Here is a 26,735-nt window from a genome sequence, read left to right on the forward strand (position 1 = left end):
GTTTCCCTGAACATCCCATTCTAATTTGGCCTCCTTCTAGTCTACAAAGAGTGCCTCCTTCTCAAGATCATCGTTGAGTTCTTGACTGGAGATACCGCCCTCTCCTAGTTTTCCTCCTAGTTTTCTGGTGACTGTGGTATTTCTCAGTCTCTTGCCGTCTTCATCTTCAGGCTTCCTATGCTGGCTCATCGATTTTGAGCTTTCAAAGAATACTGATTTTGCACTCTTCAGCCCAGCCTTTTGAATCCGTACCTTTAAGGATGTGTTCGTGGTATCATTTAATAGACAATGTTGATATTCATTGGTTGTTTCCATTCCTTTACTATTACAAACAATGAACATCCTTTTTATACATGTACTGGTATAAGTACTGGGATAGATTTCTGTAAGTGGTGGGTATGTATGTTTTTTATTTTGATAGATATTGCCACATTGTCATTAAAAACATTAAAGAAACAAGTGTTTTTTTTTATTTCATCAATGAATAAATAAGTTCACATAAAAGCAAGCAGAGGTTATATTAGAGACAATTTCAAAAATAAATACTTCAAAAGAGGCAATTTCAGAAGCAACATTCTTTTTGCCAAGCTGCATAATTATCATGTCTTTGTTAATATCAGCTATAGAAGGTTAAGACAATAGACTCCTTACGAATGTGCATGTATGGATTTTTTTTTAAAGCTATTTCTATTATTCAACTTGTACCATTTCTCGGGGATAGCTGATTTCTTAAAACATGTCAGTTAAATAAAGAATTCCCTTTGTTTGACTCAAAGAATGCCTACCAATTCTAGTATCCTGGGATTTAGTGAACATGTATCTTTACCTTAAAAAAACAAACAAACAAAAAAACTCACCATTTTCAGAACTTTTATCTCAGCCTTCATCTTTTCTTCATCAGATTAAATTTTTCTAATATTACTTTCTTTATCTTGCCATTGCTTCTTAATTATTTTAATGGTTCTTTTCAAGTACAGTTCTCTTCAGCATATCCCAGGCATGGGTTATGTAAGGGAGAGGACATTTTCCTCTCTAGGAAACAAACAAAAAAATCTTTTTCCCCTAGAATATGCTTGTTTTTCCTTGGATTTCTATATAGCACAAAATAATTTTTAGTATAATTTACCTTTTAGTATAGAAAAAATAAAGACGCAAGGCATTGAGTTCATGTTTCTAGTATTTCTTGCTAACTTTGAGTTTTATTAAGTTTTGTTACAGTAAGGAATGGATTTTCAGACTGTATTAATTTACAGCTGTTTCTTGATGGGAAACTAGGAGAATGTAAAATTTTTATTAGCCATAATTTTGTATTTTTTATGTTCTTTAACATTTTGGAAAATGTTAATACTTCTAATTATATTACTTTCAACAAAGGGAGGTTTTTGTTCAACCCTTCTGCCTCCACTGAAAAGTAAACATTTGCCTTTTTTTAATTAAAGTTTATGATTGTAGATATTTGTAACTGAATTTTAAGCCAACAAGGGAGAAAGTAGCTTTAAATAAAAAAAATATTATCAAATTTCAACATGTTCAGTGTAGAAAAGTAAATCAAACTCAGGAGGTACAGGTAGACTTTAGATGCAGAGTCTAGAAGCACCATCTCCAAATTCTAGTTAAAGAAGCTTCCCAAACCAGTAGACTTAAAAACTAGGAAACTTGACGTTTTGAATTCTGCCTTTTTTCCATAAAAACTTTAAGTAAAAAAGGAGACTGGGTAGTTGACAAAATGAAGGGGGAAAACTTCAAACCATCAACTGAAATAAAATATAATGCTGTAAATGTGGATAGAGAAACCCTGTCAGATGCTTTTGGCTTGCCCCTGATGAAGATTTTGACAGCACTGCACATGGAAATGATCTTGATGTGCTGCCATTTCATTCTTTGCTGAATGTAGCCAATTTAAACTGCTAGAATTTCTTGACATTCCTACTCTGGCATATCTGAGTCAGCATCTTGTTGCTGCAGCAGCTTAATTAAATTTGCCAGTTTGTGCCACAAGGACAGACATGTTCTCATATTCAGAGAGACAGCTGTGAAGCAGTATTGTTAAGAGTTGCGGACACAATACTGTTAGGTTTGAATAGCTCTCAAGACATTTTCTAGTGAGAAATCAATTTGCTGTAATACATTTCTCCCAAGATCAGCAGTTAATATTCATTTTGTTAACCTAAAATATGCTTATTTTTATGCAGTTATTGGAGAAACTTTAGTTGTTAAGTATGTCTTTTTTCACTGTATTATTTTCAGAGCCAATCTAAGCATCCTTATTTTAATTTCCATAATTCTTTTCCCATTCACTAACCACCTCTTGATTAGTTTTCCATCCATAGTTTAGCTCTAAAGAGTGATCTTCAATATTTTTGCTTTATTTGGGGGCGCCATCTTTTTCTAAAAATTTTGGAATTTTTTACTGTATTTATTTTAGTATTGTAAAGTTTCTTTAAAACAAATCAGTGATAATTTTGGATGGGGGCTTAACCCATACTTTGTCCAGACACAGATCTAGGGTGGTAATTCTCAACCTTATCAGGCCAAAACCCTCCCACTTCTCATAACAAATATTTGTAAGAAATAAGAAACCACCACCTTTACTACCCTGAATTGAAATTCATAGATAATAATAGCTACAGACATAATATTTAGAAATAATATCCTAGATATATTAATGTGAAATAGAATAGTAATTTATGTTCTAATGTGTAGTTTAATATGTAAATACATGGATACTACTGCACTAGAAGCTACAATGAAGTAGTCAGATGCACCAGCTCAAGTGAATAAGGTTGGATATAACAGAAGTAAGATAAACTATACCATAAAGGACTCATAAGAAAAATTAAAGAGAATGAAATGTATTATTAGGATAAGTGAAAACAGACCAGACTTATTTGTATATGATAACAGAAAGCCTGAAAGGACCTTTGAAAGTTGTACAGGACACCACAGTACATTACAGGCATGTAATATTCCTCACCTCTAAATGCCTTTAATTCTCCCCCTATTTTGACAGCCCAGATGCACCCAAAGGCTTCTAAAATGCCCTGAGGGAGTTAATACTGTCACAGTTAAGAACCACTGGTCTGGATATTTCTTACCTCTCCCCTCTCCCCCTCTTAATCCCTGATTTCAATGTCCTTAGGATTCTTTTAAGTCACCTATTCTGAATGTTCAGTTTGGAAACCTGAAAGTACCACGGTCACATTGTATTGATGTACCCTATTTACTTTTCTGTCTTCTCCATTCATTTGTCTGATCCACTTGATTGTAAGGTCCTAAGAAGTAGAGATTGTATTGTACTCCGTGTTGGTTGTATCTCCAGTACCCAGTATAAGGCTGGCACATGGTAGGTCGTTCAGTAAGGATAAATGAACGGAGGAATGACGAATGAATCAACAGGCATCCTTCTTTCTCATTCGTTTCCCTTCCTCTTGGATTATTGTTGTTTAATTTGGAACCAAATTATAAGGAACAGTTCAACTGTGGTGGAAATTAGAATTATAGAAGCTAAGGAAGTGCAGTTTGTGTATGTGTGTGTGTGTGTGTGTGTGCTTGAAAACTAGATTACAACAACTGAATAGCAAGAGTAGAGACACTATGAACAAGATAAGACATTTGTATTCATATCGTGTTTCCCCGAAAATAAGACCTAGCCGGACCATCAGCTCTAATGTGGCTTTTGGAGCAAAAATTAATATAAGACACGGTATACCTTAATTGGGGTGGTAAGGTGATTTTTTTTTTTAATTGGAGGAAATGTTTCATAAACAACTATGGTAACAGGTTCTCTAGCCACTCACTCACTACTTTTCTAATGTATTTCATTATAAATACGCCAGGATTTTTTTTGCATTCGTATAAAACAAAGATATTTCCATGGATTCAGCCATGTACATGAGTGATAGAGGATTGTACAACTTTTCTAAAACCTCTATTGCTTCCATAAGATATGGCACACGCGTTGGAATTTTCTTTTTAAATCTTGCGATAATTAAAGCAGAGGAAACCAGAGAATTTAGAATCTCAGTGAATTTGTTAACTTCTAGCTTGTGAACTCATCATATCCTGCTCTTTGTAGCTTTTGTTAATCATGTTAACTGATGTATCTTACTGAAGAAATTAAGCATTAAAAAACAATTTGCATTGGAATAAAATGTAAACACAAAATACCTGAATATGTAATTGGAAGAGTGATTTACCCCTCTTCAGTAAAGGGGAAAAAATTCCAAATTGCATAACTTTTCTATGTATTGTATCTCTTCCTTCCCATCACATAATTGAAGGTAAGCTTGTAATGTGATCCTATCCTGCAGAATACTTAATTTACACCAAATAGCTAAACATCAAAATGCAGGTGGCAAAGTTAGATGATAATCCAGAATTTACTGTGTTAATCATGCTATATTCTCCCTGGTGATTAAGAATCATGAAGTTTCATGATAGTAATCTTATGTGAAAGACACTATTTGTAAATTTTTTTTTTCCAGACGTATAGGAGAAAATTCGAATGCCTCAGCAAGTTCTGTAGAAAATGAGCCGGCAGCAACTCAAGCAAAAGAAAAAGTTAAAACCACAGTTGGAATGGTTCTTCTTCCAAAACCAAGAATTCCTTATCCTCGCTTCTCTCGTTTCTCACAGAGAGAGCAGAGGAGTTATGTGGACTTGTTGGTTAAGTACGCAAAAATTCCTGCGAATTCCAAAGCTGTTGGAATCAATAAAAACGACTACTTGCAGTACTTGGTATGTATTCTGTTCTTCAGCTTCAGTAAAAAATATTTAAAAGTTAATCAGGAAGTACTTTAAATTTGCTTTTATGTTTTTAGGTACAATCATATTAACAAAAATGTAGTTTAATTGACGGACAAATTGGTGCATTAATACTTTTGTTCTATTGCAGTTTAGGCATTTTGCTCTAGTTCTAAGCATATTTCAACCCCCTTCATCTTAAGTACTAGCAGTAGAGCTTTACTTGGGTCATTGAACCAATTTAAAATTTTTGTTTATGACTTTAAGTAGTTTCCAGAACTTTGACTTTATAAATGATGTTGTGCTGCACATCATTGTTGCAAACTCTGTTCATATCTATGATTGTTTACTTAAGATAAAATGTAAAACATAAAACTGTTATCAAAAGCTATATGTGTTTTTAAAGCTTTGATCTGCAGTTACACATGGGTAAATTGTTCTTCAAAAAGTTTAAACCAATTTGTATCACTAATATGGGGCATTACCTTCTTGCCTCTAATTTTACATTAATTTACAATGATTACTAATGAAAATAAGCATTTTTCCATGTGTAATGTGTTTATAATTCATTTGTATTTCTTTTGTAATTTGCCTATTCGTTTTGTTTGCTCATTTTTCCATTTGGGTATTTTTTTAAATTAAGAGCATTTTATAAAATAAGCGTATTAATTCAAGCATGTATTGTAGTTATTAGTCATTTGCTTTTTAATTTTTGAGTTTTTCATAGCAAGTTTGTCTTTATTACATAATAATTTTTATTAACTTTTTCTTTGTGATTTTACTTTGGATATGATACTTTTTATTGTTCAGAACGTTTCAAATTAGAGCAATGGTTGAGAAATGATTGTTTTTAACCAACCTTCTTATTCCAAAACATCTCTACTTTTTAAAAATCAGGATATGAAAAAACACGTGAACGAAGAAGTTACTGAATTCCTAAAGTTTTTACAGAATTCTGCGAAGAAATGTGCACAGGATTATAATATGCTTTCTGATGACGCACATCTCTTCACAGAGGTAAAAAAAAAAAAAAACCACGTTTACTTAAACTGCCAAGTAATAGGCAATTGTAGCATTTTACAGTGTGTGATGATCCTGCCAAAAGCATATGAAATTACCAGTATTATCAAGTTAGAGACCAAATTGTATGTAGGCCTTTTATTCTTTGTGTGTTTAAATAATAGAAATACTGTATTGACACCTCAAAATCATGTACTGTATAGTATGTTCATATTTGTTTTATTTTCTATTAATAATTCAACTACTATATTTGAGAGTTATATTTTTACTCACATGGATGGTTTGATTGGATGCACAGATTTCCCATAAGAGAGAATGAGTGTTTAAGCAGTTATCTTGGTCCTTAAAAATCTAAATGGTCCTTTAGAACTTAGTCACATAAATTTGTATTTATTACCTTCGTGATAATAAATACCAGCCACCAAATGATAAATTTCAACTGTGAGTTCATTTTTTTGTATAAATCAGACATGTTTATTAGTAAAGCATATAAATCAGTCTGCCTTGTTACCCTACCATCATTCAGTGGGCCTAGGAGAAATTTACAGTACACTACTTAAAGAGTAACTTTTTTTTGTTGTTAAATTTTTATTGGGGAATATTAGGGAACGGTGTGTTTCTCCAGGGCCCATCAGCTCCAAGTCATTGTCTGTCAGTGTAGCTGTGGAGGGCGCAGCTCAGCTCCAAGTCCAGTCGCCGTTTTCAGTCTTTAGTTGCAGGGGGCGCAGCCCACCATCGCATGCGGGAATTGAACCAGCAACCTTGCTGCTGAGAGCTCACGCTCTAACCAACTGAGCCATCCGGCTGCCCCCTTAAATAGTTACTATTAATATATACAGTTGACCCTTAAACATCTCAGGGGTTAGGGGAGCTAACTTACAGGCACAGTTGAAAATTCATGTATGACTTTTAACTTACCCAAAACTTAATAGGCAACTGTTGACCAGAAGCCTTACCAATAACATAAACAGTGAACACATATTTTGTATGTTAAATGTATTATATGCTGTATTCTTACAATCTAGAGAAAAGAAAATGTTATTAAGAAAATCATAAAAAAGAGAAAATGCATTTATAGTATGTATTGAAACAAATCTGCGTATGAGTGGACCCGCATAGTTCAAACCCGCATCATTCGAGGGTAAAGTGTATTATTTTAGTGGAGTTCATCTACAAACACCAACAGCAGTATGGATTTTTTTTAAGCATTTAAAACTGGTCACTAAACACAACAATGTGATACTATTGAACTTTGCACTTCAAAATGGTTAAGGTGGTAAGTTTTATGTGTTTTTTACCATGAGTAAAAGAAAATTGGTCAGTATAAATTGGAGAACAAAGGGTATTAGTTTTACCTATTTTAACATTTCATTTTTTATTTTTAATTAAATTTAGTGGGGTAACATTGGCTAATAATTTTATATAAATTTCAGGTGTACAGTACAACGTCTGTATACTCCATTGTGTGCTCATCATCCACGGTCTAGTCTCTTTCGGTCACCATATATCTGACCACCTTGACCCTCTTCATCCTCTCCCCATACCTCTTTCCCTCCAGTAACCACTATTCTGTTGTCTGTATCTATGAGTTTCTTTGTTTTGTGTGAGTTTCCTTTACCATTTTTTATTGTCTTTCTCCACAATGCTTGTGAGTACTGTTTTGTGCATTGCTGTGTTCCCAGTGACAAGAATAATGCCTGGCATACAGTAATTGCTCAAGTGCTGAGTGTAGTTATTTAAGTGAATATAAAAATGTTTATTAACAGAGTACGTTATTTGTTAGCTAACAGTCAGCATTAAGTCTTGTTTTTTAGGTAGATTGATTTGGCAGCACATTTTCTCTAATTTGTATTTTACATGTCCACCCCAAAGATTCACTGATATTTTTCTAATTTTTTTACCATTAAAATATTTTAATTTCATGTTATGAAATGTAATATTGAAAAGTATGTAGATACTTATGGAAAAGTATATAGAACAACTATATATAGCTTAACAAAGACTTAACATACTGAACACCTATGTAATTCTCTTCTAAGTCAAGAAATAAAACATTACCAATAACCTAGAAGCCCCCTGTGTATCTTTCCTAGATAATAACATTCTCCTTCCTGAAGAGATAGTCACTATCCCAAGTTTGGTGTTTGATCATTTCCAACCCCTGCCCCCCACTTTTTTTTCTGGTATTTATTTCTTTTGTCTCTTTTGACTGTTTTTCATTTTATGTGAATGGAATTCTTTGCTCTTTTATATGAATAGAATTCTTCCTTCTGTCACTCAGCATTCTGTTTGTGAGATTCATATGTATATGTGTGTATTTGTAGTTAATTCATTTTCATTTCTGTACATTATTCCCTTTTATGAATAAACGAATTTATTCTGTTGATCAAAATTTGGGTTGTTTACAGTTTGAAGCTGTTCTAAGCAATGTTATGAAAATTCTCATACTTGTCTCTTGGTGAACCTGTGCATACATTTCTACTGGGTATATCCTGGGGGTGCCAAAAAAATGTATGCAAGTGGACGCTTTGGTCAGCGTTGCTCAAGTAGTAGTTCGCTGTAATCAGAAGTGTCTGGACACTGATGGTAACTACTTTGAGCACCTCTTATGATTGCAGACGTCAAATGTGACTTGTATTCATCTTTTGTTATCGGAATATATTAAGTATACAATTTTAATAGTTTTCCTTTCTTAAAATGTGTATACATTTTTTGGCACCCTTTGTGTATACTTAGGAATGGAATTGTAGGGTAATAGAGTATGCATACCTTCAATTTTAGTATATAATGTCAAACTGTTTTCCAAAGTTGTAACATTTTATATTCCATCCAGCAGTGTTTGAAAGTTTTGTTGCTCCATATCCTCAACAATTGATACATAACGGTCACTTTAGTTTTAGCCTATCTAGATGATATCGGGCTATATATAATAAGACTGTGCATCTTTTCATATACGTGTTCATTTCTTGTGAATTGACTGTTCCAGTTTTGCCCTTTATTCTGGATTTCCATCTTATTGTTATTGATATGTGGGAGTTCTTTGTATATTCTAAATACAAAAACGTTATGGGTTATATATGTTGTAAGTTTGTGGGGTTGTTTTTTGCCAAAACAATTTCTTTTAATCTACAAGTTCCCCCTCGATACCTTTCTTTTCCTTACAGTTTATCTTTCCTAGAACCGGTGTCACTTAAACTGTAGAGTTTCCCAGTCATAAGAATTGAATCAGGCACAATGTACTTTCTGTCTGGCCTCTTTCATTCAGCATTTTTTTGAGATTCATCCACGTTGATGCAAGTATCCATAATTTGTTCCTTTTTATTCCTTTTTGTTCTGTATGGTTATACGAAATTTGGTTTATAAAAAAGTTCAACTGTTGATGAGCATTTGTGTTATTTTCAATTTGGGGCAATTATGAATAAAGCCACTCTGAACGTCCTTGTATAAGGTTTTTTTGGAACATATGCTTTCGTTTTCTTGGGTAAATAAGTAGGGATATAATTGCTAAATCATACAGCAAATGTAGTTAAATTTTATTAGAAACTGCCAAACTGTTTTTCATAGTGGATATAGCATTTTACACTCTCACTAGCAATATATGAGTACCAGTTGCTCGATACTTTTACTAACACTTAGTATTGTTAATCTCTTTAATATTAGCCAATCCATTATATTTTTAATTTGTATTTCCCTGATGAGCAGTGGTTGAACATCTTTTTATGTGCTTATTGGCTTTGTATATATTCTTTTGTGAATTGTCTGTTCAAATCTTTTTGCTGATTGGTTTTTATTTCTGAGTCTTGAAAGTTCTTTATATATTCTTAATATAAGTCTTGTATATAATATAGTTTACTCCCAGTTTGTGACATGCTTTTTCATTTTTTTAAACAGTATCTCAACAAAATTTTAATTTTGATGAAGTTTAATTTTTAAAAATGTCTTATGGTTTGTGCTTTTATATGTTCTAGCACGGAAATATTTCAAACCCCAAGTGATTCTCTTCTGGGGTCACTTTTACTCTTTTACCCCTACCCTACCCCCCCACCCCCGCCTGGGGGATTTCATCAATGTCTGGAGACATTTTTGGTTGTCACATCTGGCAGAGTTCTACTGGTATCTACTGGCTAGAGGTCAGAGATGCTGTTAAACATCCTACAGTGCACATGACATCCCTCACAACAAAGAATTATCCACCCCAAAATGTCAGTAGTGCTTCTGTTGAGAAACCCTGATCTAGAGGTTTTATGGTTTTAACTTTTATGTGAATGTCTATGTTCATTTCAAGTTATTTTTATACAAGATGTGAGGTTTGGATCAAAGTTCATTTTTCTTTAATATGGATATTCTAGTTCTAGCATAGTGATTTTTAAGTGAGAGTGATTTTGCCTCCCAGTGGACATTTGGTAACGTCTGGAGACATTTTTTGTTGTCACAACTGAGGAAGGAGTATTTCTGGCATCTAGTGGATAGAGCCAAGGATGTTGCTAAGTATACTACAAAGTACAGGACAGCCCCCACCATAAAGAATTATCTCGTCCAAAATACCAGTAGAGCCAATGTTGAGAAACTACCTAGCACTATTGGTTGAGAAAGCTATTTTTTCTCTTATTGAATCACGTTGTTACCATCAATGTGTAGGTCAGTTTCCTGACTTAGTTCTATTGATTAATCTGTGTATCTGGCTTTTTGCCGGTACCACCCAATCTTGTAAGTTTTGAAACCACGTGGTGGAAGTCCGGCAACTTTGTTCTGTTTTGAATTGTTTTGGTTCTTATCGGCCCTTTGTATTTCCATGTAAATTTTAGAATCAGCTTAATTTCTACAAAAAACCTAGGTGAGATTTTAGTTTGGATTGCTTTGAATATATAGAACTTGTATTTTACAAATATCTCTGAAAAGAGTGTTTAGCTAGATTGCTTTTCTTTTTAAATAAAACCTGACCATCTTTTGTCTTTTAATTAAAAAGTTCAGTTGTTTGCATTCATTATAATTGATGTAGATGGACTTGTTTATGGTTTCTATTTGTCTTATTTTTTTCTAAACTTCTTGTACTTTCTTTGAGGGGATTGACTTTTCCCCCTTTCGTTAAACTATATGTCTACAGAGACCATAGACCATTTTGACTCTTATCACATCCCTCCTGACTGATACTGTTGTTTTAATGCTGTCTCTTTTTAAAACCTAGTTACATTATTATTTTATTTGGGAAATGTTTGTTTGAATTTATCTACAAATTTTGACAGTTTTTTGGTCAATTTTTTTCTTCTCAAGTGTACATTCTGAGTTCCTCTTCATTATTCCTGAAATGCTGTATCTTCTAGGTGTTCCTTTGATGAAGGTCTCTTGTTGATGAACAGTCTTTTTCATTCATCTGGAAATATTCTTTTATTTTGTTTTCATTCTAGTAAGATAATTTTACTCTGTACATAATTCTAAGCTGACTGTTTTATTTCTCAACATTTGAAGATATAATTCTTTTTTTTCTGGCTCATGTTATTGCTATTGAAGAGTGTTTTGTCTGTTTAATTGTCATTTCTTTTAGGGAATGTGTCTTTTCTCTCTGACCACTCTTTATTTTTGTCTTCCAGTTTCACTACAATGTGTTTTGTTTTTTTTTTAATCCTACTTGATTCACTGTATTTCTTATAGTTATAGATTCATATCCTTTATCAGTTTTGGAAAATTCTCAGCCATTTTCAATTATTGCTTCTCCTTCATTTTCTCACTTCTGTCTGGGGTTCCCAAATTTCCCAGGTTAGACCTCAGTCTGTCTCAAATTCTCTTTTTTGTTTTTTATTATGGTAAAATATAATATAAAATTTACTATTTTGACCATTTTTAAGGACAGTTCAGTGGCATTAAATACATTCACACTGTTGTGAGCATATTTCTACCGTCCATCTCTAGAACTTTTTCATCTTCCCAAACTGAAACTCTATACCCGTTAAATAATAACTCATCATTCCCCCTTCCCTCCCGCCCCATTCCACTTTTTCTGTCTCTGAATATGTCTCTCGGTACCTCATATAAGTGAAATCAGACAATATTTGTCCCTTTGTGATTGGTTTATTTCACTTAGAATAATGTCTTCAAGGTTTAACCATGTTACAATATGTGTCAGAATTTCCTTCTCTTTTCAAAAAATTTATTTTTAATGTACAACAAAATATACCATCTTACCCATTTTTAAGTGTGAAGTTGAGTAGTATTAAGTACATTCATATTGTTTTGCAGCCAATCTCCAAAACTCTTCATCTTACAAAAGTGAGACTTTATACCCATTTCTGAACTGTTTCTACTCAACACTTATGACATCAAATATGTGGGGTGTTTTTTTTTCCCTACACAAACCAGTTCTTCAGCTCTCCAGACAGTAAGCCTAGGGTTCACGTGACCCCCTCCTCTGGCTCAATAATTTATTAGAACGGCTTACAGAACTCAGGAAAGTAGTTTACTTACTATTTCATTTATTATAAAGAATACAACTCAGGAACAGCCAAATGAAAGAGAAATGTATAGGGCATGGTATGGGGGGAAGGGGCATAGAGCTTCCATGCCCTCTCCAGGCGCATGTGTTCACCAACAGGAAAATATCTGAACCCATTGTTTAGGGGTTTTTATTGAGGCTTCATTTTGTTGGTATGATTGATTAAATCTTTGGCTTTTAGTGATTAACTCAATCTTCAGCCCTTCTCTGCTTCCTGGAAGTTGGGGAGTGGGGCTAAAATTTCCAACCCTCAACCTTCTAATCATGCCTTGGACTTTGTGGCAACCATCCCCCATCCTGAAGGGATCTAGGAGCGACCAGTAATCTCATTAGCATACAAGAGACATTCTTATCTCAAGAGATTCCACAGGTTTTAGGAGCTGTGTATATGTCAGCAACTGGGGACAAAGATCAAATAGATACTTCTTATTGTATCATCCGTTAAACAGTAACTCCGAAATCCTCTCTTCCCCCAGCTCATGGCAACCATCATTCTACTTTCGGTCTCTGAATTTGTCTACTCTATGTAGACACCCATATAAATAAATGGAATCATATTGTAATTGTCTTTTTGTGACTGGCTTATTTTACTTAGCATAATGTCAAGATTCATCTATGTTATATTATGTGTCTAAATTTCCTTAATTTTTAAGGCTGAATAAATATTTCATTGATGTAGATGGACATTTTGTTTATCCATTGAACGTGTGTATATAAATACTTATTCAAACCTTTGCTTTTTAAGGCTTAAATGTAGGAGTGATCTTAGAACCTACCTGATCTTAGAACTGGTTGAAGCATTTGCCCTCAAGCCACCTCACCTTTCATGGGTTTTCTTACTGCTCACTGCTCCTGCTGGTCCTCACTCTAGGTGTTCAGGGTTTATTTATTTATTTATTTATGGTCCTTGGAGATTCTCCTTGCTTTTTCCCAAGCCCAGCAATGCATAAAAAGTGTTAGCTGTAATTTATCCAGGATCTAGTGTTTTTTGGGTAAAAGTGCTCTTCAAGTACCTACTCAACCCTACTGCCAGAAGTAGTTTCTATTAAATGTTTAAGTTGCAAATGTGTATGATACCATTTTCTTTTTTCTGGCCCAAAACAAAATTTAGAGAGCATAGTCATTTTCACCTTTCTTTGTAATGATAGATTTGTATTGTATACATGAATGTGCTTGTGGTATATTTATTAGTTAAATATTTTTAGTTAAATAACATTCAGGGGGTGGGGTAATGGGGAACAGCCTGAGTCTCAACTTTCTTTGTTCACTCTTAGCTGTTTTTCAAAGACAACTAAATTATTAGTTAAAAACTTTTTTTATTAAACATACCAAATAATGATCCTTTAGTTGCTTAATACCTACCAGTTGTGAAATGCCTTTAATAATATGTATCTGAGTATAAGTGTAAAACTTAGATTTTCCTTTGACTCTTTCTCTTGCCATAATTACTGAATTAAGTGAAACTCAGTTATAAGCAGTATAACATCCAGCAGAGTTTTACCAAAAAAGATGTGCCAATAAATCTCTAACTAAAATAGTCTCTCTGTCACATAGTTGTCATATATTACTTTTTTTTCTTTGCATGTTCAGATTATTGCAATGACTGCCATAGGACAGGAATGTCAGGGGTGAAAATTACTAATATATAAATGTGGAGCAAAGATATTATGCTGATCTGAATTTGCTGTTGACTAGGGTTTTTTAAAACAAACAGAACTTTTCCATGTTAAACCGCATTGCTTAGTTGCAAGTTATATCTTGAATTAAATATTAAGGGGTGTATTATTGAAAAGCATAGATGGAGGAGGAAGATGTGAAAGATAGCTGGGAGTGATGATTAAAGAAGGGAAGTAGAGGATAGGAAACTATAGATGAAAAGATACACTGTAGTAAAGTTATTGATTTGTAACTTGACACATTTTATAAATGTCTAAGGGAGAGAGGACATAGATATAGTATAAAGATACCTTATTGCTAAGAGCTTTTGTAACGTAAAATACATTCTAAAAGGTTTAGATTAGGTTCTTTGAGGAGAAGGAAAAATACTTAGAAGATAATGTCTGTGTGTTTTTAAAATTGTAACCTCCCACCCCCACCCAAAACTGCTATGCCTCTTTGAGTTATTTACATGTTGTCACAAGTGGCATATATACTGCTTGGGTAAAGCTGTGAATTTTATTTTCTTCCTGATTTCATTTCCTGGTAAGTTATTAATATTTTGAAAGCAGTTTCGAGAGAAGAAAAATACTCTGTAATGAATTATTTTTATTTTTCAGATTGTAGATTATCTTTTTCTCTATTTTTTAGAGTGTAGATTAGAATGACCTGTAAGATAACTGCCTCATTAATTTTTTTGTGCTGGGAATCTTTTTAGGATATTAAACTTATTTATTTCTAATCATTCATGTAACTGCTTTTATTGCAGTAAAGTTTGTTGAAATTTTCATGTGGCTTTATTTCCTTGACAGATTCTTAAATAGCATAGAAAATATGATGTGTCCTCTCTGTTTAATTTTAAATTTTAATATGATTGCTAATTTTAGTATTATTAAATATCAGTATTTTAAGAAATTAGGTTAAAAAGAGTTGTAATGAAAAATAAGAGAGTAAATCAAATAAGGAATATATAATATGCCTGGATTGTTAGAAGTTTAATGAAATGAGGCTAATATTTGAAATGAATAATTATATAGTCACATATAATTAAATTATTTTTGTTACACTATTTGAGAAGTACAATACAAATTAATTTCTCTTGGTTTTTATTTCCTAGAAAATTTTAAGAGCTTGCATTGACCAAGTGAAAAAGTATCCAGAATTCTATACTCTCCATGAAGTCACCAGCTTAATGGGATTTTTCCCATTCAGAATAGAGATGGGATTAAAGTTAGAAAAAACCCTTCTCGCATTGGTAAGGTTTACCATATAAAAATATATATTTATTTTTGTTTGAAACATCATCTGTTATTTCACATAGATAATATTTATATTTAAATTTTGAACAATAATGAGATATAACTTTTAAAATATACAATACAAATGTGTCCCTTTTTGTTTTATGGATCTCAGTACTCGATGATTTTAAAAATGTCACTACCCACTTTATTTCTTGATTTTCTTAGTTCCCATCTTTCTTTATGTTCCTGAATTCAAGCAGGAAGCCCCCTTTTTTTAAAGGGGTTTTCTTCACAATCATATTGGAAGTAAGTATATGTAGAGAGGATATTTTAGAGTTTCTGCTATAGCCTGTGATGACCTATACCTCATAAAATGAGAGTTTAGAATTTAAAGTAGCAGGGAAATTTTCATAGCACCCTTGTCTTGAACCCTTTTTTTTAAAAAAAAAAAAAACATGTTGGTTGTCAAGCAAAAACATGAAAGTCTTGGGTTAAGAAGACTCTAAATTTGGGACCGGCTCGGTGGCTTAGGTGGTTGGAGCGCCATGCTCCTAACGCCGAGGTCGCCTATTCAATTCTCACATGGGCCAGTGAGCTGCGCGCTCTATAACTAAAATTGTGAACAACAGCTCTCCCTGGAGCTGGGCTGCTGTGGGCTGCTGTGTGCTGCCGTGAGTGACCAGCAGCCGGTGAGAGCTGCCGTGAGCGTCGACTGGCAACCTACTGCCTCAGCCAGGGGGAGTGCAAGGCTCATAATACCAGCAAGGACCAGGGAGCTGTGTCCTACACAACTAGACTGAGAAACAATGGCTTGAACTGGAGGGGGAAGAGGGAGAGGCAGAAGAAAAGGGGGGAAGAAAAAGGCTCTAAATTTGACATTTCTATTTAGTAGAATGAAGAATTTTAAGTTAAAAGTTTCTTATGATGAAAGGATACTAAAGGAAAATATACATCGATTTTTTGCAATAAAACATTTATTTTTTTCTTACTTAGGGCAGAGTGAAATATGTGAAAACAGTATTTCCCTCAATGCCTGCGAAGTTACAGCTCTCAAAAGATAACATATCTACCACAGAGACACCGGAACAAACAGCTACAGCTATGCATTATGTAAGTAGGAAGGTGGTTTGGGATCTTCCTAAGTAATCTTCTATGCCTCATAAAATACATGTAACCCAATTGTTCCAAAGTTCCCTTCCTGAATTTCTCCCTTTTTATTACTTTATTAAAGAAATTTCCAGTAAGTATAATCCATTAACAAGTTATATATGTTGTTTTTCAGGATATTAGTAAAGATCCAAATGCAGAGAAGCTTGTTTCAAGATATCACCCTCAGATAGCTCTAACTAGTCAGTCGTTATTTGCCTTATTAAATAATCATGGACCAAACTACAAGGAACAGTGGGAAATTCCAGTGTGTATTCAACTAATACCTGTTGCAGGTTTGTGATTTGCCACGTCAGGTAATGCTCTTAACAGAGGAGTTGAAACAGTTCTAATTCAGTTGTATGAATATAGGTGGTCATTTGTCAAATACAAAAATCTAAGTTTTGATTTAAGGAGGATGTAGTTTGACATTTGACATTCAGTACAACTTTTTAAATATATAGTGCTACTATAGAATTGACACATAAATAAATGAGCTGTTAGATCTACTGAAACTATAATGGTGTTGAGGGGTGAGAGGTAATTAGAGAAATAATTATGAGTTAGGGTGTCCACAATACATGAAATGGTGAAGTTCCTCTGTCTTTCAGTGAAATGAAAGGAATGTAATACTTTATAGGACAATGTCAAATGGTGTGTTTCCAGGACTTATTTCATCTGTTACTGGAATTCAGAATTAAAATAGGTCTATACTAATGAGTGTAGGATAGTTTGTTGAGTAAAATTAATATTTGCCCATAAATTCCTCTGTGCAAAAGATTACTCCCTTTCTATTTTGGTTCATATGTAATAATTTTTTTATATCTTCCAGAATTAATATTATATGTAAAAACATACTAGTAAATGAAGGACTGTGTCTAATGAAACAAAACTGCAAATGAAAGTTGAATGTAATATGCTCTCTGTGGTAAACATTTCATCACTTTTTGAAAGTATAACTCTGTAAGAACTGAGTAATAATGACAGTAAAACAATAAAAAGCAGTAAATCCTTTTTAAAAATTGTTAGAGAACATATTTTTCTTGCCAGTCAGATTCCTTGCCATTAGATCTCTAAGGGACTTTAAAGATTTTCTAGTTTAAATGTACTGGTGCTACCACTTTCCTATCCTATGTCTCTTTGTTTAGTGATCCTTCTGTCATACATTTTCCTATCCTGTCTCTTTGTTTAGTGATCCTTCTGTCATACATTTTTTTTTTTAATATAGCTACTAGAAACTAATCACCCCCTTCTGTTTCTGTTTTAAGGTTCAAAACCGGTTAAAGTAATTTATATTAATTCACCACTTCCCCAAAAGAAAATGACAATGAGAGAGAGAAACCAAATCTTCCATGAAGTTCCATTAAAATTCATGATGTCCAAAAATACATCTGTTCCAGTCTCTGCAGTATTTATGGACAAACCAGAAGATTATATATCTGAAATGGATGTATGTAATGCTTTCTTTTTTTTTCTTAAGGAAATGTATTTGTTTTTCTTTTGAAGCCTAAAGTTTTATTGTAAGTCTCTAGCAATTAAAAATCTAGGCTTTAGATTGAAATTTAAAATTGAACCCCAGGTCAAGCTAGACTTTAGGCAACTAATTTAACTTTCCTCAGCCTCAGTTTTTTTTCCTTTTATAAAAGAAAGGTGATAATACTACTTTACAATATTGTTACAAGCATTAAGTTTAATATTATATGTAAAATGCTGAGCACAGTCTTTATACTATATACTCTATATACTAAAAACTCAGTCAGGGATGGTGGTTATTGTGGTGGTGGTTTTAATTTGTCTCATTCATATTTAAGAGTTTTTAAGTATGAAAAAGAAGAGATGAGTTTGATTGGTGCAAAAAGTATTTGGCCAGATTGTTAATCCTTTTCAGAATACTTATTAGCTCTGTGACCTTAAGGAAGCTATGTAATCTCGCTCAGTCTAGTTTGCTCATCTGTAAAATGGGTGTCATGATATTACTTAACTCATAAGATTATTTGGAATTAAATGAGTTAATATATATAAAGCATTTAGAACAATGTTTAGCACTCCATAAATACTAGCTTTTATTATTTTGTGTATAAAAATATTTTCCATGATTATTAAAGTAAGAGTCTGTTTATACAAAACTTTCTTCATGTATTCCACAAATATTTATTGAGCAGATACTGTTCTATGCACTGAGGGTACAGTAGTGAATAAAAATAAAGTCTCTCTTCTCTTGGAGCTTACATCAGTGGCGGAGGGCACAGATAATTAACAAAACAATAGCAAAAAGGCAGGTAGTGATAAATCCTATGCAGAAAAATAAAGTAGGTTAAGGGGAAAGAGAATGGAATGGGATTATTTTGCAGTGATGGTCAAGAAGGCTTTTCCAAGGACAGGAAATAATGAACAGAGACTTGAATAAAGTGAGAGAGCAAACAAAACTAGAAAATAAAATAGAAAAACATTTTTCTTATTAATACCTAAGAGCTTGTACTATTCTAAGGATATTGCCGTTTTGTCTTTTATATTTGTTTGTATGTTTTTCTCTCCATTTGCCTTTTTTTTAAATTGGGAAATATTGGGAAACTGTGTTTTTCCAGGACCTATCAGCTCTATGCGAAGTCGCTGTTTTTTCAATGTAGTTGTAGGGGATGCAGCTCAGCTCCAAGTCAAGTCGTTGTCTTCAGTCTGGTTGTGGAGGGCGCAGCTCATTGGCCCATGTGGGAATCAAACCAGCAACCTTGGTGTTATGAGCACCGCGCTCCAACCACTGAGCCAACTGGCCACCCTCCCATTTGCCTTTTAATGTTTTTATAATCTATAGATCATGGAGCACTTCCAACTTTTCTTATGTTTTCTTTTTTTACATTTTTAATCTACCTGAAAACTGATAAAAAGAAAAAATCAAGTATTTGTCTTGGCTTTCCAGTACAAACTGTATTTCAGGGTAATGATAGAATATGACTGTCATCATTTTGTAGCTCCTAATGAAATAGTGAATCTAGATAATAGTGAATCTAGGTAATGATCACCATCAAGGCTGCTAAAATCATTAGAAGATCAATGAATTTTATAATGGATAGATTAGGTTGATGACACTTGATGAAACAATAGGTCAATTGTAATATCACAAGAAGAAAGATAACCAGATATCATTAGCCTCCTGATTAAAGCGGGAGTCCACAGTACCACATAGAACATATTCAGGTTAAAAAAAAACATGTACCTGAATCTGATCAAGCTCCTAGATCATTTTAATAGGAAATTCCAAGGATAGAAGAATGCGTTAAATGACATCACAGGGATGCAGAATGTGGAAATTTTTACAGGGTAATTATCTGGTTTCTTCTACAAATATCTGGTAGATGTAAGACTTGGCACAGTATGGGGGAGAGGCATTTGACAAATTAGAAAAATTGAGAGATGTCAACCAAATGAAGTGTAGGGATCTTGTTTGGATACTGATTCCAGTAAACAATTGTAAAAACACATTTATCACACTGGGAAATTTGAACACTTGATTAGATATTTTATGACATTAAGGAATTATTAATTTTTATTGATGTAATGAATTATATGTTTTATAGAAGAATCCTTTTACAGCTCCATACTAATTTCCAAATAAATGATATTTGTAATTTTATCTAAATTTATTCTGTTGGGAATAAAAGCATTGTTTTTCAATTGATTAATGTTTGCTCTTATAATTATTAAATTTGTTCATTTTATTATGATTATATTATTTTCTTATTTCTTGAATAGGCTATAAGTGATAATTCTGATTTTTATTGCTTAGTGTTCTAATTTTTGTTGCTTTTTAAGTATTCTGTAATTTTTTTAATTTCTTCCTTTATTTAATGATTTGGAATGGTTTTTCATGTCCAGGTGCTTGGGTTTACTCTTGCTTATTTACATTTTTTTTTAAATGATTTTCTAACTTTAGTTTCTTCTAAACAGCAAGTAAGATCTTAGCAGATTCTGCTTTGTGCTTTATTGATGTTTTCTTTGTATATTAATTTATAGTCCATCTTTGGAAATGCTCCTTGGATTCTTGGGAGGGAAAAGGTATATCTTTGTAGTCTATATACGTGTTTTCAGTCATTCATAGATATTTATTTCTATTATTTAATATTATTCATACTTTCTATGCTTCTGTTTATTTTTACTTGGAGACAGTGTATCATTGGCTAAATACTGTTGTGTTTCTGCCAAATTTCCATTTTATTTTTCAGTTTTGACTACATATTTTAATGTTATTTGACATGTCACAATTTATGATCAGACCATTCATTATCTACTCATCATGGGTTTCATCTTTGTTCAACATAGGATTCCTTTTTCTGAAGAATGCTTTTTGCATTGAATTCTGCTTTGTCTAACACTTAACTACTGCCATTCCCTCTCTCCTTATTTCTTAATGTTATGCCCTGTGGTTTTATATTTAACCTTTTTGTTTAAGAATGCCTCATGTAAACAGCATGTATCTTAATTTTATTTTTTGACTAAATCTAGTAGTCTTTCCATTTTAATAAGAGCTACCATTTACTGAGAAGCTACTTACTATGTGTCAGGGACTATGTCAGGTAACTTTCTGTGTATATTTTCTCATTTAATCCTTAGAACAAATCCAAGAAGATGACCCTATTATCACTATTTTAGAGATTAAGTTTCAGCGAGGTTAAAAACCTACACAGGTTGATCTTACTTACTACATGTTTGTTGTCAGAACATTTCTCTCTCAAATCCTAATTGTAAGGCTAGTGGGTGTACATAGCCCGTAATGAATTTTCCATGTTATTCATCTAAAGTGCTCTGCCAGATTGGGGCAAGATGTGCTGCTACTTGGAAAGAGGACAGTTTATTTCTGAAGAAATTAAAGCTGTCTATAGTTCTTCCATTACCAAAACAGTACATGAGAAACTATAGCCTCAATGGCTTCATGTCTCAGAATACAGGAAAGCTACTTCCTGTCCTTTTCTCCTTATATTACTGTGATTTGTTGTCACTGATTAGTGTTACGGATGCACCAGACGCTGCTGCCACTTGCCCAGCTGCATTAGAAAGCAGCTTCCTCCCAGTGGTAAAGAGGCTTTTCTCCTGGTCAGCTATGTCCAGGTGTGTCTGCAAGAATGTGTGGAGTGGGTGTGAATGAAAATCTACTGCCTTCCTGTTTGGCCCTACATTTCTTCTTCATGATCATGCCTATTTTTTGATTAGTGGCAATTCCTCTAGGGATGTGGTAGTTCACAAGTATTCCTAATTTCCTATGCTGTTACAGCTCAGCACGTTTGTCTGTGTTTCATCAACATTTCAGTGGGATTGTAAGGTTGAATAAATTAGTTGCTAGTAGTTTATTGTCATCTTAAACAAGAACCTTTCAGAGACAGTAGACTTTTCTTTCTGCTGTTAAAGAGCATGAACTATGTATATAAGGGACAGGGACATTAAGAAATAGATGAGATGTGGCCTGGAATTTTTGCTAATAGCTTACCAATATATTTTCTTCAGATGTCTTCTGAAGTTAATGAGTGCCGAAAAATTGAGACCCTTGAAAATATGGATCTGGATTTTGATGATGACGTCACAGAACTTGAAACTTTTGGAGTAACCACCACTAACCCATCAAAGTCACCAAGTCCAGAAAGCACTTCCACAGTACCCAGCCTGACAGATACTCCCACGGCCCCCAGCGTAGCAACCACACATGTGGCACCAACTGCACCAGACATTTCTGCTCATTCTAGGAGCTTATCTCAGTTTCTGATGGAACAGTTGCAAAAGGAAAAACAGCTGGTGACTGGTATGGACAGTGGCCCTGAGGAGAATAAAAACAAACATGATCAGAGATTTGTACCATGTGATGAAAAGGTATCAGATAATTCTGATAAGTCTTTGATGCAAGATGGTGACTTGAAAACATCTGATGCCGTACAGTTAGAAAGTTCTACAGAAAATGAAACCTCTAATAAAAATGATATGGCTGATGATAGGGTAAATGCCGATGAAACCGATGAAAGACTAAATGTTCTGGAGAACACAGACAATTCGAAGGAAAAGACTGTTACATCAGAAGCAGCAAAAACTGAAGATACCATTCTTTGCAATAGTGATACAGATGAAGACTGTTTAATCATTGATACAGAGTGTCCAAAGAATAGTAATGAAATGACAGCGGATGTGGGTTCTAATTTAAGTTCTAAACCTGATAGCCCAAATGCTCCCTCAGGGCAGGCTTCTGCAGGAAACCAGACTAATACTACTTGTAGTCCTGAAGAGTCATGTGTTTTAAAAAAACCTATCAAACGAGTATATAAAAAATTTGACCCAGTCGGGGAAATTTTAAAAATGCAGGATGAACTCTTAAAGCCAATTTCCAGAAAAATACCTGAATTGCCTTTAATGAATTTAGAAAACTCGAAACAACCTCCTGTTTCCGAACAACCCTCTGTTCCTTCAGATGCCTCTAGTTGGCCCAAAACTGTGTGGCCTTCTGTGTTTCAGAAGCCAAAAGGACGTAAGTAAATATTTACAAAGAACTTTATATTAACTGTTTTGTCTGTTCCTTGTCCCTTGATTGTTCTCCCTCACTTTCCCTTTGTTGTAACCTGATTTATAATCTTGACATAGTCATTGATATTTCATTTTTTCATGTACTGGTCAGTATTTTAACTTCCAAACCGTCTTTCTAAATATGTACCCAAAGTTGTATGGATTTTTGTAGTCTGTGTTCATCCAACACGTACAGTGGCTACCAAGCTATAGGTATTGTAGTTTGCCAAGCTGATGAAGGGAAAACGCATCAAAAAAATCATAAATGTGTATTAGTCCAAAATTTATTCTTGGTGTTAGACTGTAATTTTGTACTTTTTCTTTCTTTTTTTAATTTTTATTTTTTAAATTTTGTACTTTTTCATTTTGTGAAAGAGATATAAAGCTGTACCTCAGCTCTGCCTAGATTAGAAATAATATTATTTTTTAAAACTCTTCTCACTTCATATGTTGTCTCACCAGTTTATACTTTACCTAGGGTTAAGTAAGGTAAGTAGTTAAAAGAAGGAGAACCTTAAAGCTTTGATTGCAGCTCTTGCTGCAGTTCCATTAAAAGTAAACAGAAATAGAAATAATGTGATGGATGGTCACCTCAGAGGAAATAGAATGTTAAAATTGATAGTTTAAAAATAGATAATTGAATTGTTTTATGTTGGATTATGATGAATAAAGGATTAATGTATTATAAAATAAAAATGAGAAATATAATTATTTTTGAAGGATTGCCATATGAACTTCAGGACTATGTTGAAGATACATCAGAATATGTAGCTCCTCAGGAAGGAAATTATGTTTACAAGTTATTTAGCCTGCAAGACCTGTTGTTACTTGTGCGATGCAGTGTCCAGAGGATAGAGACCAGACCACGTTCTAAAAAACGGAAGAAAATCAGAAGAGTAAGTTGTTACTTGGGGAATTAGGATGTGGTAGCATAAGTAGATAATCAGTAAATATTTAACATGCCATTGTCTTAAAGTGTAATTTTAAATGTTGATCACACTTATGGTAGTGTTTTCAGGATGAATTTTTTTTAAAGTGTTTAGTGGAATGTAATAGTCATGAATACCAATAACGTACTTGCATGAACTATATAAACTCTGAAAAATGACACCATCATAGATTTGACCTAGACTGGCACATACCATATTTTGCCATGTATATAATGTGCACTTTTTTGCCCAAATTTCTAAGTGAAAAAATAAGGATGCGCATTATACATGGGCAGTACTAATTTTGTATCTATATAAATGTTTTTAATTATTTCATTTATGCTTATGAGTTAAAAATGTAACTCTAGAAATCAGTAATGATATCCATATGCAAAATAATACTCTGGAATATGATAATGGTTTCGATGAACTTGCAACAACGAGGAGTTCTTGGCCTTCTATGATGCATAAATATCGTAAATTTGTTACAGGTACATAAAAATTTCTTGTACCTTGTGTCTGTTCTTGTGTTTTGTAATTAATTTGTTACATAAAATTTCTTGTACCTTAATATATTAAAGAGTAAATGCTACAGTTCCTTTATAAAAAAAAAAAAACAAGTACCTAAATGTAAACAAATAAAAATTTGAATTAAAAAAATTGAAATGAAAGATTTTTTTCCCCATGAAAGTTTGGGCCAAAAATGTGGGTGCTCATTATACACGGGAGCACATTATACATGGCAAAATACAGTATGTTCCTGCTTTCTCTGTGAATTTGGATTTCCATTATGACATATTAACCGGTTTTTCTCTTATTTTGGTGATATTCTTGACTCATTTTAGAAGTCCAAATTGTGAGAGGTAAGCTTTCACAATTTGAAAGGTCTTCCCAGGATTGTTAGAAGACCAAATGTCTTCCTTTGTTTTTCACCTGTTGTTTCTTTTGGGGTTTGATATAAATATTTTCCTTTTAAACAAGTTTTTGCTACAATTTGAGTAATTGGCTCTTTAAACAATTTTCCATATTTGATATTTGAAATTATGTTTCATATTTGTTATTTTGTGTGTGTGACCACCAAATTCTGGAAAATAAAGAACTTTATCTTTTTATAATTTTTAATGTTATAATTGATTATGTAAGAAATAGTGAAGTCTTTAATTTTTTCTTAAGAGAATTTTTTCTATTGTGTGTATTTGTCGTAGTACACTTTTTTAAAAAAAAGTTCTGATGTCTGTCTTTTGCTGTCCTACCATCCAATAAGAATACTCAATGACCACTTTATAATGTCAGTGTGTTTTGAGTTAAGGATGAGGTGAATCAAGAATTGTGATTCTCCCCCCGCCACCAAAAAAAAAAAGTTGTGATGTTCCAGCATTGGCCCTTGTGGATCAAGTCCCTTACTACTCTTTTATCATACTGAGGAATAACTGGAAAAAGCAAAAGAAGTGCCAACCTTTTCAAGCTGCTAATACTGTGTTTCCCCGAAAATAAGACCGGGTCTTATATTAAGTTTTGCTCCAAAAGACACGTTAGGGCTTATGTTCAGGAGACGTCATCCTGAAAAATCATGCTAGGGCTTATTTTCCGGTTAGGTCTTATTTTCGGGGGAACATGGTAACAGCATTGTTACAAGTCTATCATGAAAAACTTGAAGGTTAAGTCTTCAGGATCTAGGATGTATAGTTTGTCCACCAGAATCCAATGGACTTGGTGGGTCTTTTGCTTGATGATACTTTTATCCTTTGTGAAATTTAAGGAAGGATGTGAATAAATTATTAAATTCCCAGTTCTCATAATTTGGTTTTCATTACTGGTTCAGACTTGAAATTTTAGAAACCAAATGGTTTTGAATTAAATATGTGGGGGAGGTTATTTTTTAATAAGAGAAAGTCAAAGAATGACAAAATACTATATATGTTGATATCAGTCGCCTACTAGATAAATACTAATATTCTCTGTATTAAAAGATTTTACTTTGCTAATTTTTTTGCATCTCATCCATATTGAACTGTGATCAATGTAATGGCTGTAACATAAACATCTTAGATACAGGTAGTGTCAGTGCAATGGATAATATTTTCAAGGTTTTTTTTTTTTTCTTTAATTCTTACCTGCTGTCTCTGATTTATTTAGGTACTAACCTTATTTCTTTTACTTTCTACTCTGTGAACCCATACCACTTTGTATTGATCTGCAAGCTTACAACACTTAGGAATTATTGATTGGCATTGTCTCTTAAGTAAGAATAACCTAGAGATATTAATATTTTGGATACTGATTCAATTCCTGACTTCCTGTTAAGGACATTGTCACTCACTTGACTAAAGTGAAATTTGAAAATATCGAGACAAAAACCTTATAGGAGAGAATTCATTCTTCATCAAAATATATTAAAACAATCGTGCCCCAAAGAATATCTGAATAGCCTTATATTTCTGACTGTGTCAAACCCAAAGTAAAATTAAAAAATTTACAGTGAATGCTTATCATACTGCACCCATCATTATATGTAATAGTTTAGTGCACATAGTTTATATCCGTTAGTAGAATCTATTCCCTTTGGAATCATGTTCTGTTTTTCTCTGTTTCTCCCAAATGTTTTATACCATAGAAACTCAATAAATAGGTATTGAATAAATGAGAAAAATTGAGGGGTGAGGAGAGAGGAGCATGTTGTTAAGAAAAGGAACTTTAGGGAAGTTGAGGCACTACTTTGAGAAATTTTTCAATGATACTATTTAAACTCTAAGTTAGAATGCATCCTCTTTAATACTCCCTACTTAAAAACCAATTTGTTTAGATAAAGCTTTAAAATACTTAAAAGTCTTATCAACCTCCAATGTCTAAGAGCCTCATCTCTCCTTTATGTACTTATTTTTCTGGTTCTTCGGTTTTCTGTTATTGTAGTTGAGATTTTAGTTTCCAATATCATTTATCCTTCCTCATGAAAACTCTGCTTAATAAGAGCTGCACATC

The 26,735-nt window shown here is 33.2% G+C and overlaps 1 protein-coding gene across 11 annotated transcripts in view; it reads left to right on the forward strand.

The window, feature by feature from the left end:
* ICE2 (interactor of little elongation complex ELL subunit 2) overlaps positions 1-26,735 on the forward strand; it is a 54,733-nt gene that overhangs the window by 4,444 nt on the left and 23,554 nt on the right. For 10 of the 11 annotated variants that reach the window (XR_004423227.1, XM_033108453.1, XM_033108456.1 and 7 more), the window contains 9 exons: positions 4,485-4,737; positions 5,641-5,760; positions 15,024-15,161; positions 16,141-16,257; positions 16,430-16,589; positions 17,562-17,743; positions 20,302-20,343; positions 21,787-22,792; positions 23,548-23,723. Coding sequence is in view for 10 of the 11 variants with exons in the window: in XM_033108453.1 (XP_032964344.1) it covers positions 4,485-4,737; positions 5,641-5,760; positions 15,024-15,161; positions 16,141-16,257; positions 16,430-16,589; positions 17,562-17,743; positions 20,302-20,343; positions 21,787-22,792; positions 23,548-23,723 (2,194 nt within the window). In the remaining variant the exon portion in view is untranslated. The remainder of the gene's footprint in view (positions 1-4,484; positions 4,738-5,640; positions 5,761-15,023; positions 15,162-16,140; positions 16,258-16,429; positions 16,590-17,561; positions 17,744-20,301; positions 20,344-21,786; positions 22,793-23,547; positions 23,724-26,735) is intronic. The other variant, XM_033108460.1, reaches the window with a different exon arrangement.

Source organism: Rhinolophus ferrumequinum, chromosome 6 (genome assembly GCF_004115265.2).
Source record: "Rhinolophus ferrumequinum isolate MPI-CBG mRhiFer1 chromosome 6, mRhiFer1_v1.p, whole genome shotgun sequence".
Classification (NCBI taxonomy): Eukaryota; Metazoa; Chordata; class Mammalia; order Chiroptera; family Rhinolophidae; genus Rhinolophus; species Rhinolophus ferrumequinum.